This window comes from Poecilia reticulata, chromosome 21, assembly GCF_904066995.2.
Source record: "Poecilia reticulata chromosome 21, P_reticulata-male-v2, whole genome shotgun sequence".
NCBI lineage: Eukaryota > Metazoa > Chordata > Actinopteri > Cyprinodontiformes > Poeciliidae > Poecilia > Poecilia reticulata.
In genome coordinates, this window is record NC_088850.1 from 13847654 (window position 1) to 13863655 (window position 16002).

Sequence of the window (16002 nt, forward strand, 5' to 3'; positions counted from 1 at the left end):
GTAACTTCCTCTTACAGCGACGTGGCCTGGAATCAGTTTTAGTTGAACAGCTTCACAATAATCCATACAGTTTATGGCGTTTTTCATACTGATCTCCAGTCAGAATCTGTTTTGCAGAGCCTAAGTATAAACTAAGATAAATAAAGAAACATCAAATATATAGGAGAGGGATGTAATAATTCCAAATATACCATACATAAGTATGCAATATCCTTCATTTGTATGTACAAGAAATAAATAATAACTAAATAAATAAATACTATTTTAATTTTTGAAAACGGTTTCAACAATGCTCTGTTATATATCTACAGTACGGAATATTGTTATATAATCCAACATTTATTTACCCTTCTCTGCAGCTCTACTCTTGACTAATCTGGAGTATTCTTTGGTCACTATGATGGTGTTTAATAATGTTCTCCAACAAACATCTGAGGCCCTTCAAAGGTCATTGTCACAATACACTCATTTGCTAATTAATGATTCGTGAAGACATTGAAGACACTGGCTTTCCTTCAAGTGTAAGGAAGACTGTATACATGCAAAACCAACACTTTTCAGATTTTCCTTTATAGATCTCATTGAAATCAGCCTCTTTCATCCACTTCATGGTTATGCACTACTTTGTGCTAATCTCTATAACAATTCTTAAACTGTTATAGAGTTGAATTGAATTGTATAGTTGTAATGTGAGAAAGTTCTATCTGTATGAATGCTTTTGCAAGGTGCTAGAAACACTGCCAGTTCAAGAGGTCATGAGTGCTGAAACAAGTTGAGAAACACCACCTGCATGCAACACTCTTATTAAGCCACTACGATTTTGGGGTGTGAATGTCTCAACCATTTTGCCAAAGGTTATGCCCTCTGGTTAGAGACCAGCCCATCTGAGCTCACTCTACACCTTGTACACAAACAAGTCAGAGTGACATCATTTTTTTTCAGCTATCTTTGCACTAAAAGAAACATAAAGCCTGCTTACCACAAAAGGAAGAAAATGGGCTGATAGTATAGTAAGATAATTGCATGCACTTGTTTCACTACTATTCTAGCATTTTACAGTCACAATTTATTGGAACAGAGATGGATGTGTAATTAGAGAAATTAAAATGTATTTATCCGCAGTAGCTTACATGTGGTGATAAATCAAGTAGAAAACGTCATAGAATAACATGATATGATCAGTGCTGCAGGTGAGATATGCTCCTGCACATCTGCACTGTGACATGGAATATGAAGCTTGGCGTGTCTCCCTAAACTAAAAATAGAGCACAAAGAAAAGAAGGCAGGCTTTTAGTGAGATAACTGTGAATAACCTCACAATCTACAGCTTTTGTCTGAAAGGTTCGGATGGCAGCTTGACAAACGGCACATTTGACCGACTTAGTTCACCAGGAGGTAACTATTATAGGAGGATCATTCATACCAAGAGAGGCCGCTGGCTGAGGTGTTTACTATGTGTTGTGCACAGTTCACCTTTGGTTAAGAGAGCATGTGCGCGTGCGTGATCACCCTCTAGGTGGGTGGAGGTTTCCCCTCTCAAAATTCCACTTCCTGCTCTTTTGAAGATGCACATCTACATGTGAAAATAAACAACTGCTCTTGCATATATGGAGCACATGCATACAATTAAATCAGACACCAGCCTTGCTCACTTTACAGGGTCACACAGGTGACACGACGGGGAGAAGTCTTCCTTGTGCATAAGCAAAATGTTTCTGGGGCATTTCAAAACACCAACTGCATGAGAGAGAACTTCATAGGATATGGAACATATTTCCATATATATAAAAAAATGTAAACACTGAATTTATAGAGCTGTTTGTAGCTTTAATCTCAAGTTGTGTTGTAAAAATCACAATTGAGCAAACAAAACCCAACAAAAAGCACAAGGCAGGATGAAAAATATGTCCATTTTATTTAAATGCTTTCGGGATTACTTTGAAGTCTCTTATGGGACGATAAATGAAAACATGCAATGATTTTGTACGCCGTGCGCTGCAACGAGGCAGAGGTGTGATTTTTCACACCTACGTTCATCTGAACATTTGTTTCCCTTTGAACAGTTCTGAAACGGTATCTGGTCAAATCTGTGCTGCAGACGTGGCCACAGAGTTCAGGGAAAGCCTTATCAATGAATCAGTGGTAGGAGAAGAAGAATTCCTGAAAAAAAACAATAATGCGATGATGAATTGGATTAAACAGATGGAACAACAGCTTGCTAGAAGAATGAGCGGATCAGTGGCATATTCCAGTGTATTGTTTCACTTGTAGAAACGTTTCTAAGCTGGCTGTTTAAGTGGCACACCAACAATTTTATTTTCCCATGAATTTTAGAGGTATTTTTTTAGGGGTACAATTATTATCAACAGAATCAAGTGAAAGCAGAAGAAAATGCAAATCCGTCCACAACAGCATGTAAATTTGATCATGCATTAATCCTGTTGCACTAGCAGAAAACAAAGCTACTGTGCATGCAGTGGGTGAGGGGTAAAGTCTGTCTAAAGAGCTAGCACTGGATATGAGATAATGTTTTACATAATTTGCAAGGGGCAGCAGGCATTATGGGAAGTCTTTGACAGGAACTCACCCAAAGGAAAATGCAAAACAAGCTCTACTGGTAGTCAGGTTCTGACAACTATTCATTGAAGGAAAAAAATATGAGGCACTCAAGGTTGCAAGTAATAAAATTAAATGCATAATCATGTACTTTGAAAAGAATCCTCATAAGCTTTCAACTTTTCCATGTTTTGTGAAGACTTCACCAAAAAGGTGAGGAATAAAATTGTGTAGAAGTTTAAAGCGTTAGTTGTAAAACAATACTGCAAAATTAAAAGGAGCTCTGGGTATACGGCCACACATTGAAAGAAGATGAAACTTTTGCAAATCTACCAGGAGATAGCTGCCCACCTAAACCGACTGGCCAGCCAAGTGGAGTAAATTAGAAAACTAGCCAGCCATAGTATCTCAGAAAAACCTGCAGAGAGTAACAACTCAGGTAGGACACTCTATATAGAAATCTTGGTCATGGACTCCACAGCGGCTGATGTTTTTGAAAGAGTTGCAAGAAGAAAGCCAAGTAGTATTCACAGTTTGCTACGGGCCATTTATGGAACATGGCAAACATATGAAAGAAGGTGATTTTATGGGTAAAGATCTAAATTCTACTTTTTGATCTGCATGAAAAATGCTTGCGCTTGATATCTTCCTGAACACACCATCATCATTGTAAAACATGGTGGTGGTAGCATAATGCTTTGGGGTTGCATTTTTTTTTACTATAAGCACAGAGAGGAAGCAGGTTTATGTGGGATAAATACAACAAAATTCGCACAGCTGTTTTCAGGTTTTTTTTGGGACAAAATTTGAAAACAGTGGACTTCTCTCCTTTCATTTCCTGTTTTTGAACTGGCTTGCTTGTCTGTCATCTAAAATCCTGACACAGTACATTATAGTTTTTGTGGCAATAACAACAAAATGTGGAAAACATTTGGAGGTTATGATCACTTTTGGAAGGCACTGTAAACAATTAAAGTTATGATATTTGTATGCGTTATGTTTTTGCAAAAAGCTATTTGGCCTAATAATAGTGGGGATGATGTTAGCTGCTGAGAACTAATAAACATCTAATCTATTAGTAGTCTTTCATTAACACTTATCAGACAGAAAGTTGATCTTTTTAACCTCACAACGACGCACAATCACATCTACCAGCTGTTTGACTTGGAACGAGCCTTCTTTCAGTGCCCTATTTCACGTACACATACAGGTAAGCATATGGCATAAACGCAACCAACAAGGAGTATGTTTTGCTGTCCCAGCTCTGGATTTCAAAGCTAGATGGGATGATATCTCCGGAGGCAAGGAGTTGTCATTAAAATCATTCAAATGAGCCAACCTGTGCACACAAGGCTTTGCAAAGTGGTCAGCCATTATAATGCCTGCCATCAACCTGTCCAATCGCGCCTATGCAAATGTCCCAGGCTGAAACTTCAATGGGTCTGAGGGCTTCCTGTTTGACCTACTACGAGCAATTTGCATAGCCTCGTTCTCTTGTCTCAATTTGGTTTCAGATAACTATGTGCAGTTTGAAAATATTACCCTCGAGGGAAAGGTAGTATTATGTGAATATGGGGGTTTGTTCAAATTTATAGAGATAGTCACGTGAGTCAATTAAAAACAGGATTAAAAGTTGGTAAAAGTGGGATTTAACTAATTTTGACCTTACATGCTGAACCACTTTATCAGACCCACTTTATTTTATATGTGGGGAATTTTGCATTGCGATCTCACATACCTACTAATAAGGAATTTGAATGCAATAGAAATACCACCTCCTCGAGGCACAGGTGGTAATGCATGCACACACAGGTGTGCATAGGAATTGAAACCTAGAAGTGATTGCATCTAGGCAACAGTGATGCATTACATCATGGATCTGTGATGATAATCATTGGAAATAAAAATCTGAGCCAAACCTTTAGAGAGCAACTGTGGATTAGTAAGCACATTTTATGTCTTTAATTTGTAAGTAATAACTTGGCGTAATAATTTGACTGAGTTTATTACAAGTACAGTGTTTGTTGTTGTGCGTAAAAGTGAGACTTTCTATCCATGGCAACATGTACAAGTGCATGTGTGTACCCCATTGTCAGCCCCCTATTATAATAGTTTATCCTGGGACAATAGACTGTTCTGGGGTGATGGTAATTACAAGTGACCAGGACAATACGGTCGCGTATGGAGGAACTAATACAATGAGAAGACACATTTATACAAATAAAGCATTAAGCCCCCTCCTTCCTGCAATGAATGCTTGAGTAAGGACAGTTTTGGCACATGGAGAATTCAAAAACAACACAAAAATAATCAGAACAAAAAACGAGCCTTGCTCTGGAAAAAAAGAGAGAGAGGAAAAAAATACAAGTTATGCAAGATCATTATTTTCTTACTCATCCTCTTGAGAATAGCTGCAGAAAAACAGGCTGAACTTGCTCCGTTTTGTTATATGGGTCATATGCAATATTTGAGAAAGAAGAACTCAAAAAGAAACTGTAGGAATAGCTCAGGGAACATGAAAGCACCAGAGCTATGAATTACACGAGCAATAAATTTCCACAAATAGTTTTAGTGCTACTGGATTTCTTTAACTTTGTTTGTGTAGGCGGGTTTTGTCGCGGCATGATAAGACAAGGTTTTGTTGCGAGTTTTATCACAGGAAAACATCTGCAACAACACCAGCGGGGGCACTCCGCTGAGCAGGTGGCTGAACGCTGGAAATACTCTCAACTTAATTTTCCTGGAGTGCAAACCTATTCTTGTTGGTCCAAAGACTTCTTTTCCCCTCTTTTTTTCTTTTTTTTTTTTACGGGAAAAGAAGAAGCAAGTAAATTCGCACAAAAAAAGTTTAGCGCTGATGATAAGACAGAGAGCGCCTGAAACAAGGCTGTAGCGTAATGAGCACTTCAGTAACACTTTGTAAATATGAAAATATCTACTTTTCGTGCATTAAAACTACAAGTTAAAACACAAAATGTAACTGCGAAGATATATATAATTTTTATTAGAGCCAAATAAACATTTTAAAACAATAAAATTGTATGTCTTATGCGTATTTAAAGTCAGTCGGAAAATAGTCTGACTGCAAGTGAAGTGTACATCATTGTGAACATGCGCAGTGGAGCGAAAGCGCCGAGGAGCGCCAAATTGACCGGGATGAGAAAGGGAGGGGAGGAGCCCCCCTGCGAGTCCGCAGCAGTTTAAATTAATGTCAGCCTGCCTGATCGCAGTGAGAACAAACACGGGGTAGATAGCGAAAGTACACGCTCGGCGCAACCTGCTGCAAGCCCCTGGCTACACTTTACCATGACTCGGCGGCCGAAAAACAGGTAAAAAGCAGATAAACTATTACGAACTCTCGCTTCTACTCACAATTTTCCTTGTTATGTGCAAGTTGTTCTCCTCCATTTATTGCTGTTATTTCTGTGTGAAACCAGAGCGTTTAAAGCGGCATCTTTTCTACAGCGCTCACATGGCTTTTTTTTTTTTAAAGCTAAATTATCTGCTTTTTGTGCGACTTATGTGTGAAAGCCTCTGTGTTTTCTTGGCATTTGTTGATGGTGAGGTTGTCGCGCTCGCGCCAATGACAGGTGGTGGTCATCTGGCATGTGCGCTCCTCACTGCTGTCAGTGACACACACACACGCTCGCGAGTTAACGCCACGCTGTGAGCGAGATGGTGCGTGGACACCGGTGGAGCTGCGCTGAATAATCGCCTAATACACTTAATTAAAACAGCCTGCTTGTCAATATGTCATTATTTGAACGGCAGAAGCCCCTTTCGGATCTCATGTTTAATTAAAAGAAAAAGTTTTGAAGTGCAGTCATTGTTAAGCGCCTCACGGTCTGCTGGGCACTGGTCAGCGGTTTTACGAAAACTGTTACTTTCGTTTTTATGTTTTTCTTTCTGTAAATTACATTAGTATCTACATAAGATGGCATTTCTAAACCCGGTTTGATTCAGTTTGCAAGTATTACGCAGCATCTCTGAATGTGTGGAGCGCACTCAGCTATTTTGGAAACTGCGCTTTCACAGCGTCCTCTGCAGTACCTGCGCTACTTTTTTTTCACGTATTACCCTATTCTATTTATAGATAAATCATTTTTCATAAATTGAATTGAATAGTTGTATAGAGTTTTCCCACATATTTATGCTGATTAACGTATGTTACACTTGCATATGGAGAGTTTTTGTTCTGTTTTACAAGGTTCTTTGGTTTAGAATATTAACGTGAAAGCTGCATAGTTTAATTTAAACGGAATTGCAAAGATCGATTTTTTTTTTATCAGCTTTACTCATTCTATTGTGAATTGTCAACTAGCTCTATTATGCAATGCTCTTAAATGACACAGAAGTTTGTATTTATTGCTTCAAACAAAATCATAAACTGTAGTTAATCTTTAGGGTTTATTTGTGTACTTCTCAATAATGTTAATGCTGTATTGACAAGCATTCAGTCACACCTTATACATTATGAAAAAAAAGAAGTGGAACGAGGAAGATAATGCACAATAAATACCCCCCTCTCTCTCTTTCTCTCTCTCTCTCGCGCACACACACACACACACAGTGGGATGTCTGTTCACCTGTTGCTCTTTTCCAAGCACCCTACCTGACTTCCACGTTAACACTGTTCATCAATCTGATTGGCTAACCAGTTCCTTGTGAGTGAGTGAGTGTGTGCGCGCGTGTGTGTGCATGCGTGCAAGATTGTGATGTACAATGCCGCACAGGTCTGAACATGTTGGGGTCACAAAATGATGATCACACATGCCAATCCCAGTATCTGTGGAAACCAAAAACACTGGAACCTGTTCATCCTTCTCCGTTTCTCATTCCCTCCCTTTCTCCCTCCCTCCCTTCAGCTTACTGTTCTTCCCTCTTTCTTTTTTTTTTCTTTCTTTGCTTGTGAGTGTCTTGGCACAAAGCCTGCACCCAAACCTTCAAGAATGACTGGTTCTCTGTTTTTGACACCTGATGAATACAGACTGGGTTTTCCTTTTTCTTTTTATTAACTCTCCAACGTGATGATTAGAGAGAGGCATGTTCATTCTTCCAGTATTTGCCTAATCTAATTTCTTACACGAATGCTTTTTACACTGATTAAACTGGGTTACATTTTTTTTTCTGTGTGTACATTCACAGTGTTTACAGTAGTGAGGAAGATGAGGAGGAGACAGATGTTTACGAACATGACTACGACGGAACTCTTGCCAAAGTAGGGAAACGCCACCTCGGAAAAACGCGCTGGACTCGAGAAGAGGTATGCAAAAAAAAGTTTAAAATTCCTATTTTTAGACAAAACTAGTGTCTGATTATTGCAGTGACAATCATATTTTGCCTTTTATTCAGGATGAGAAGCTGAAGAAACTGGTTGAACTTCACGGATCAGAAGATTGGAAACTAATTGCAAGTCTATTAGCTGTAAGTTATAGATTGGGATGGAGGGCGGTAGAGGGCATGCACAGGTAAAACATTTAAAGAAAAGACGTCTAAATAAGAAGAGTCAGCATAGATCGGCCCTAACCTTGAGTAAAAATAGTATTACAATTACTACAGTGATTTTCACCTAACTGGTTACCAGTTATCAGCAACAAGTGGGGGAGGGGCCATGGTGCTATGTCCTCAATACATCTAAGGAAAATCCGGTCATGCCGACAATCTCCCATTTATCTAATTTTAGGGCTTTAATTGGATAAATTAAAGCTTTTGTTGGGGGAAAAAAAAAAAGAATGATTCTTGACTAATTTTAGTTGAGTGTTGGTAAAACGACATTTTTCTTCAATACTCGGCTTGATTTGATTAACATGTGCAAGTTACCCTATTGCAACAGTAAAATGATGATGGCATTTTCTCTCCAAAATTCCCAGAATCGAACAGATGTGCAGTGCCAACACCGATGGCAGAAGGTTCTCAACCCAGAACTGATTAAGGGGCCCTGGACCAAAGAAGAGGACCAGAGGGTAAGAAAACACAGCATTTTATGAGACGTATTTAGCATTAAGGTCTGTTTGAAGTGAACAGTTTTTTACTCACAGGAAACGCGCTGTAAGAATCAAAAACAATTACTTTATGTTCCTGAGTGATTATAGCAACTACTCTGAAGCAATTCAGCCATCTGCTGTTGCACGTTTAAAAGGTGCTATTACACAACAAATAACTTGGTTGGTCTTAATCGGTGGCATGTATCAAAGGAGTTATATATCCACCCACATGCTGTCAGGGTGATGATTAGCAGACAAGCTAAAGTTCCACTGGAAAATCCCTCACTGCTCAACAGCAGGTGCTCCCAGTCACCCCCACTGGTTAAATAGAAACAATGAATTGTTTACTTTCAAAGAGTTAAAGTAATTTCTCCTTTTTGTGTTTTCTCCCTCCCTCTGCCTATCATATCTTTACCTTTACTTCTCCCTCTGTTCCCTGTGGTTACTCCATCCTTCCCCTTTCCCCATGCCCATCCTCTACTATTGACTTCCTTTTCACGTTGTTCCTCCTCCTCTTGTTGGCTTTGCACTCTTTCTTTTTTTTTTCTCCCTCAAACACCAAAGGTGATCGAGCTGGTCCAGAAGTACGGAGCCAAGCGCTGGTCGGTGATCGCCAAGCACCTGAAGGGACGCATCGGCAAGCAGTGCCGCGAGCGCTGGCACAACCACCTGAACCCAGAGGTCAAGAAGACCTCGTGGACCGAGGAGGAGGACAGAATCATCTACCAAGCCCACGAGAAGCTGGGAAACCGCTGGGCAGAAATCGCCAAGCTGCTTCCTGGCAGGTGAGGCGGAGAACGAAGAAGGCTTTGGGGGAGCGGGAGGAAAAAGAGAAGCTGGATGAATCACGGAGCCCTTGCTGGTTAGCTGCGCAACGCTGCGGTTAGGAGGCCGAAATAGGATACTTGAGAAGGCAACGCAAAATGAGAAATAGGCATTGACTGTAGGGTAGGTTGACTTTTATTGAAACAAATGTGTAGAAAAGAATATCAACAGATAAAGAGAAAGCTCTAAGATTATTGTAATTGCTGTGCTCTGATAACTTTATCAACTACACGCATGGGCTTGTGTGTTTGACTGAGACTTTGCTTATCTGTGTCAGCCCGCATGTGTCTGTGTTGATAATATGTTTGGAGCACAACTCTTTCGGACACGGGTCTCAGTAGGTCATGGGTGTGTTGAATAAAACATCTCTCATTTAATCTGTGTTTTCCTTGCAACCTGCAGGACTGACAACGCCATAAAGAACCACTGGAACTCCACGATGAGGCGAAAGGTTGAACAAGAGGGCTACCTTCAGAACACATCGAAGAACAGCAACTCCTCGCTGTCCATGAGCCACGGCTACATCAAGACCACCAATCACGTCATGAGCTTCCCCCACCACTCACCGAGCCATGCACAGCTGCCTCCTGTGACCTACAACTACATATCTGAAACACACAGAGTGAGTAAACTTAAAATCTTGGAGCAAATATATATCAAACGGCCAAAAAAACAAAAAAAAAAACGAAAGTGACATCCTGAAATAAAATAATAACGTAATGTCTTTCCTTGATTCAACAGCTGCCGTTCCCGATGGCTCTGCATTTAAACATCCTGAACATTCCCCAGCACGGGACTGCTGCTATACAAGTAAGAACTTTAAACAACCTATGATAACAATTTTCATTAATATCTTAAAGCAACATGTCTCATATGGTGGTCATTTTCTCATTAAGTTGCCTGTATAAAATAAAATCTACGATTTTATATAAAGATTAAAAAAAAAATTAAATCTTTGAAATTGTTTGAAGCATCTAAATCTGTAAAAGGTTTGCCTTAATAGCCGAAAAGTGTAACAGTCTTCTTTCAGCCAGTCGACTGGCATTGCCCAGCAACATGGCTGTTCTAGTCTGCGGAGAAAACACAAGTCACGCCAGAACATTTGCAGGCATCTCATTAGAAGCACATAAGGTGTAAAATTCAGCCGTTTTGAAACTTTAACTCCTTTAAACCAGTCCATGTTTATCTGCCAGTCCTCTTGCAGTTTAGTTCAATTTGATTCAATTAATTTCATTTATAAAACCCCTATTTTATGGTCATCTACACTCCAAGACAAACTAGTCAACTTCAATAGTATCAGATATTATAGAACCCAAGTGAATCCAAATTCACAAAATATTCACCTAAATATTTTGTCTCATGTAATCCAATTAAACACAACAATTATACTAGTAAAATTAGGTCATGTTTTTCACATTAAAATAGTGCTATATTACCTAACAGTATAAAAAACTGTTTTAATAATGTGTTTTTGTTGTTCATCTGATTGAAATGTGAAGAAAATAATATCAAATTAACTCCCTGCTGCTGTGTATGTCCCATTAAAAAAAAAAACAACATCTGCAGCACTTCATCTGTGTCTGATGCGTATTTGTCACATTTCCACATAAGCAAAAGACCTGGGAATTTGTAACTTACACATGCCACCAGCGTGTTCGCTTACTATCACTGCAGTCTGAAATATAGGAATGTTCTAATTTGCTCCCCCAATGCCAACTTCTTTCTAGAGACACTATGGTGACGAGGATCCTGAGAAAGAGCAGAGAGTAAAAGAGATCGAACGGCTGCTCATGGCGACGGAGAATGAGCTGAAAATCCAGCCGTCCCTATCAGTAAGTCAAGACGTCTGTCTGGGTGTGAAATTGTGACAGCACGATTTATGCGTGTGTATTTTTGACCCTGTCTTTGAGGACAGTGGTCGGACGTGTGTATTTGCGTGAATAAGGAGGAGGAAACATCTGGGGGGTCTGTTTCTGCAAAAGTGACGAAACAGGACCTTATCACCATTTCTCTACTGTGTGTGTGACCCCTTGTGCAACCTTCTTCTGCTCAACACTTCTGTTGCTTTTTAATTTAAAGTTCCCTTTCTTCTTCTCTTTTTTTCCCCTTATTTGTTAAGCACTTATTCACATTTGATTTCCATGCATTTTTTTATCCCTCAACATCACATTTTATTTATTTATTTTTTTCCACTTCTCCAGATGAATTTGAGTTTTCCGTCTTGGGCCACCCAGAGCTCTTTGACCAGCAGCTCGGATGGTGCTGCCACGTCTTTATCACACTTCCAGACCGCTGCCCCGGCACTGCCTCTTGACCAGAGCTGCCTACCTGAAGAAAGTGCCTCAGCAACACGGGCCAGCAGCACCGCTGGCAGCCATCACAGCAGCCCGACATTCACAAACGCAATCCCCGACTTCATGGAATCCGTCATTGATTCTGTAAGTTTCTGCATCACAATTAAAGAAACATACATGTTCCTGCATAGAACTGTTTCCATAGGAAAGGCAAGGCGTGACAATTTGCTGTGAAGATTTTCTCAGTCTCGGGTCTTGACCCATATTTCACTGCCCTGTTTCCAGAGCCTCCCCTTAAAGGGCGAAGGCGCTACCAGTCGCTTCTTGGATCTGAAAACAGGCAGGGTTATCTGCTCAACTCCAAAGTCCTTTCCAGTCAAAAATCTGCCCTTTTCTCCCACGCAGGTAGTTAAAATAGTTGAAAGCGATCAGAATCCGTCTAATCACCACCCTCCTTCCCACAATAGCACAAATCATTTAGATCTAGTGTTTCTCACCTTGATCCGCCTCCAGTAGTGTCACCACTTTTTTTTTTTTTTCCTTAGCAGTCATTTTTTAATTCAAGTTCCTTCCACCCTCAAGGACAAACTATTTTAAGACTTTGACTAACTCGTTTTCCCTCGTCTGTTTCACAGTTTCTCAGCCAGTCAATGAGTCCAGAACACTCCGATGACAGTCTACGAATGAGCATGGCTGTAGACACCAAACCTCTCGTCGACCACTCTATCAGGCCACAGAAAGAGAATGAAATGTAAGTGCAGTTGAACTTTCATCGTTTTAATGTACAGGTTTGACCACGCGTCTCTTTTCAAGCACCGTTTATGTTTTCCTTCTCAGATTCCGAACTCCAAACATCCGTCGATCGATCCTGGAGTCGAACCCTCGTACACCCACTCCTTTCAGATCAAATTTGGGCCTTCATGGATCTCTCAAACTACAGGTGAGGCAAAATAAAACCAGTGTGTGCGTTGTCACTTTAAGTACTTTCGCACAAGCAGTTTTGAACGAAAAGATTTAATCGACATAGTGGTCTTTTTCTTGTAGAGTCCAACTTTGGAGCAGCAAATGGTTGAGTCTATCAAACAAGAACCGATGGAGTGCGCCATTGACCAGCCTCCACTTAAGAAGATAAAACAAGAGGTACTTTCCACACATCCTGATCACGTACACGCCTACAACAACAGAAAATAAATAAACTAAAGACAAAAGTAGCAGGTTAAGTGTGTATGTTTTGAAAACATGTTAAGAATGTTGTTTTGGTTTTCTCCTGTTGCCTTTAATGCAAATACGTGTAAACAGTTTGCATGGAGTCTGTTTTCTTGCTTGCAAGCATTTGTGATCAGCACATACGTCGGTCGCACTGTTTTGTGGTTGCATGATCATGTGCGCTGTATGACATGGATGTGTTTCGGTGCAAAGGTGGAGTCCCCGTGTGAGAGGAGCCCCTGCATGCAGTGGGAGGGACAAGAACTCAACACACAGCTTTTCTCCCCCAACGCCTCTGCACAGGAAGTACCTGTAAGTCCACATGTGAGTTTACGACACTGAAACCTTGCAACTTTGATTACTCAAATGTTACCTGTAACCTCCATAAGAATTTTCGTACTGATTTTGTTTCTTAACTTTTTGTCAGGATCTACTTACCAGCTCACTACTAAGTGAGGATGGACACAAGCCCTACCATCTTCCTCACAGAGACATGAACAGCCCACTACAGGTATGTAAATTAAGCTCATCTAGTAAATAAATGATACTCTCTTAAATAAAATAGGGAATTTATTATGCACAAAAGCAGTTTCTATACAAACATGAAATAATAAAAATCAAGTCTACGTCACTGGCTGCACTCTGAAAAATTTGTTCTAACATTTTTCCTATTGATTAAGTGGATGAAAACTTAGAACTCCTTGACTTTTAAGTTTCACAAACACATCAGATAATAATATTTACTGAAGTGCTTTTATGAAAATGAAAGATGGGGATAATCCTTTTGTATTTGAGTTGGATAACAGAACTGCTGTCAAAGCAGCCGCAGCATATTTCTTCTTTTATATGTTGAAGCGTTCAGAATAAAATTTAGAATCTATCAAGACCGATGAGAAAAACAAACATTGGCATTGAGGAGAAAAAGCCTGATCGGTGCATCTCTAACATGCAGCCTACAAAGCTATCTTTTTTTTTTTTTAACCTCTGTCTATGCGATGATTTTGTAAATTTGATTATTTGTGACAAAAAAGGGGCATATGAAGTTTTATTAATCAGTCTCTTCTAAACATTTCACAGTTGAACCACAACAGAATAATGTCTGAAAACGAAATTATTCTATTATAACTTTTATAACTTCTGTATGCACACATTTAACTCATTCATAATAAATAATGTAAGCACAAAAAATATGAATACGAGTTCTTATAAAGATACTCACCAGTGCCATTTTTTTCCCTTTTCTTCCACAGCAGCAGCAGCAGCAGCTCAGTCCTTGGGAACCAGCAACCTGTGGGAAAACGGAGGAACACATTCTGGCCTCTGAGCAGAACCACAAGTACATCAACACTTACCCCACGAGGACACTGGTGATGTAGACAATGGAGAGAGGCGCAATACAAATGGGGAGGGGGGGAACAAAAAAAAAACGCTGATCTGGAAACGTCAACACTCCCTGCGCTGGACTCAGCGTCGCAGGTTTTTTAAAATATTTGTTGTGGTACAACAGTTGGGAGAGGCCTTTACGCCATTTGTGTTTTTACACTCAAACTTGTTGGATTTCAACCAACCAAAGACTAAACACGTTTTTTTTTTTTGCCTTTTAAGTAGAATTAGATTTTTTTAATATATGTATATATATAAAATTGTCCATCCTTTTTTGTCTGCTCTATGTTTTTATAACTGTTGTATTATAAATGGGAAAAGGTTTGCGTTGGGCTGTATTATTGGTTACAAATTTTTGATATTAATATAAAGAACAAGTTAATTTATTTGTTTGTTTGTTCCTGTTTGTTTTTTTTTTTTGTCCCGGATTATGACTATGTAATTGTTTTACAATCCACCAATTGAGCAGTGTTGTAATTTTAAGTATTTAAGCCCTGTTAGCATTATCATATATCCAAAAGGCATAATAAGAATTTCCGAACTGACCTCTGAATTTTACTCTTGAAATTATTTCACGTTTTTCTAACGGGTATGTGGGTCTGCTGAAAATTTCAAGTGTTTGGTCACATAAACGCTTAAGAACCGTTACGTCTGTTCTTATACAATGGTTCAAATCTGGCCAGCTGTAGTATTACCACATTGCGATCTTTATTTCACCAGGAAATACGTTTTCATTTCAAATTACGATGCATTTCTGGCTTTTAAATTAGGACAAATGTATGAACAAATGAATATGTTTATGGAAAGAGGTTAAGAGAGACTACACTATGCATTTCAAAATCTGAAATGAGCTTCACCGAGTAAGAGTAAAAACCAAGCTGCTCTTGACTTTCTGTAAAACAGAAGAATTAAACACTGATGTTTTTATATCCTACTACAAACAAAAGCCCTCTTGAAACTTTTGTATCAGTTCAAAAGAAAACTTTTGATAGTTTTGTATTGTTTTTTTGTAAAGTGTACTTCATCAGCATTTTGTTTTCTTTCAGAGATTCAAGGTAGCCCTTGTCAAACACTTAAACAGACGTTTTTTTTTTATACTTATGCCTTTTTTGATACTAGCTTTGGACTTTTTTATGAAAGCATTTATAGATGCCAAGTTTTCATGTTTTTATACTTTTGTATACCGCCAAGCAAATAAAGTGTGCTGTTTTTATTAAATATTTGTGTTATCGAGTGTTATTTGTTTGAAGTTATGCATTAGTGCTTAAGATAAAAATAAACAATTCAACATATTTCCCAACATATTTCCATATGTTGGGAAATATTGTAAAAGTCCCGTAATTGTCTAAAGTAAATGAATGATTCCTGATCTTGTGTTTCCAAAGTGCGACCTGATCTGTAGTATTCAAATTTCTGCCAGCTTTGTAGTATTCAAATACCTTCTCCACCCTTTCCCCTCATACGGTCTTGTCAATACAAAGGTTTGTTGTCATAAAACTGTGTAGTGCATATCATAAAACTTTTCTTCCTTCTACTGTTCACTAAAAGTTTGGACCGTTTATCAAGCAGAAAATAGGCAAATATTCTCAACCGTTGCCTTTTTTTTTTAAAGAAAAAAAAATGAGGATAAGAGGACACCGCGTGTGTATGCAAAAGCAGATGTTTAGCATATTCTCATCTCCCTCACGTAGAGGCCGCCAACACGTGCGGCCATGACCAGAAGAAATGCGAAAAAGTATAAAACACACACGCTC

General features: G+C 39.2%; 1 protein-coding gene across 5 annotated transcripts; it reads left to right on the forward strand.

Annotated features, from left to right (window-relative positions):
* Window positions 1-5462: 5462 nt before the first annotated feature.
* myb (MYB proto-oncogene, transcription factor) lies at window positions 5463-15466 on the forward strand. Of its 5 annotated transcripts, none has more exons than XM_081602440.1 (15): window positions 5463-5885; window positions 7702-7819; window positions 7909-7980; window positions 8427-8519; window positions 9105-9325; window positions 9768-9987; window positions 10107-10175; window positions 11093-11197; window positions 11567-11803; window positions 12295-12410; window positions 12497-12599; window positions 12704-12799; window positions 13079-13189; window positions 13293-13376; window positions 14122-15466. In XM_081602440.1, exons 1-15 carry the CDS (start codon window positions 5863-5865, stop codon window positions 14239-14241), a joined length of 1788 nt encoding a protein of 595 aa, XP_081458566.1. In that variant the 5' UTR covers window positions 5463-5862; the 3' UTR covers window positions 14242-15466. The 5 variants fall into 5 exon arrangements, with proteins under 5 accessions (XP_081458566.1, XP_081458567.1, XP_008396190.1 ...); XM_081602441.1 differs by having other exon boundaries at window positions 13079-13177; window positions 14119-15466; XM_008397968.3 differs by having other exon boundaries at window positions 5464-5885; window positions 13079-13177; window positions 14116-15466.
* Window positions 15467-16002: the final 536 nt, after the last annotated feature.

What these genes read in the sequence shown, in the direction of transcription:
- myb (XM_008397967.3), top strand. Translation starts at nt 5,863, where the DNA reads ATGACTCGGCGGCCGAAAAACAG. An exon ending in CGCGCTGGACTCGAGAAGAG is followed by an intron (nt 7,820 to 7,908) that starts GTATGCAAAAAA and finishes CCTTTTATTCAG; the next exon opens with GATGAGAAGCTGAAGAAACT. An exon ending in ACGGGACTGCTGCTATACAA is followed by an intron (nt 10,176 to 11,092) that starts GTAAGAACTTTA and finishes ACTTCTTTCTAG; the next exon opens with AGACACTATGGTGACGAGGA.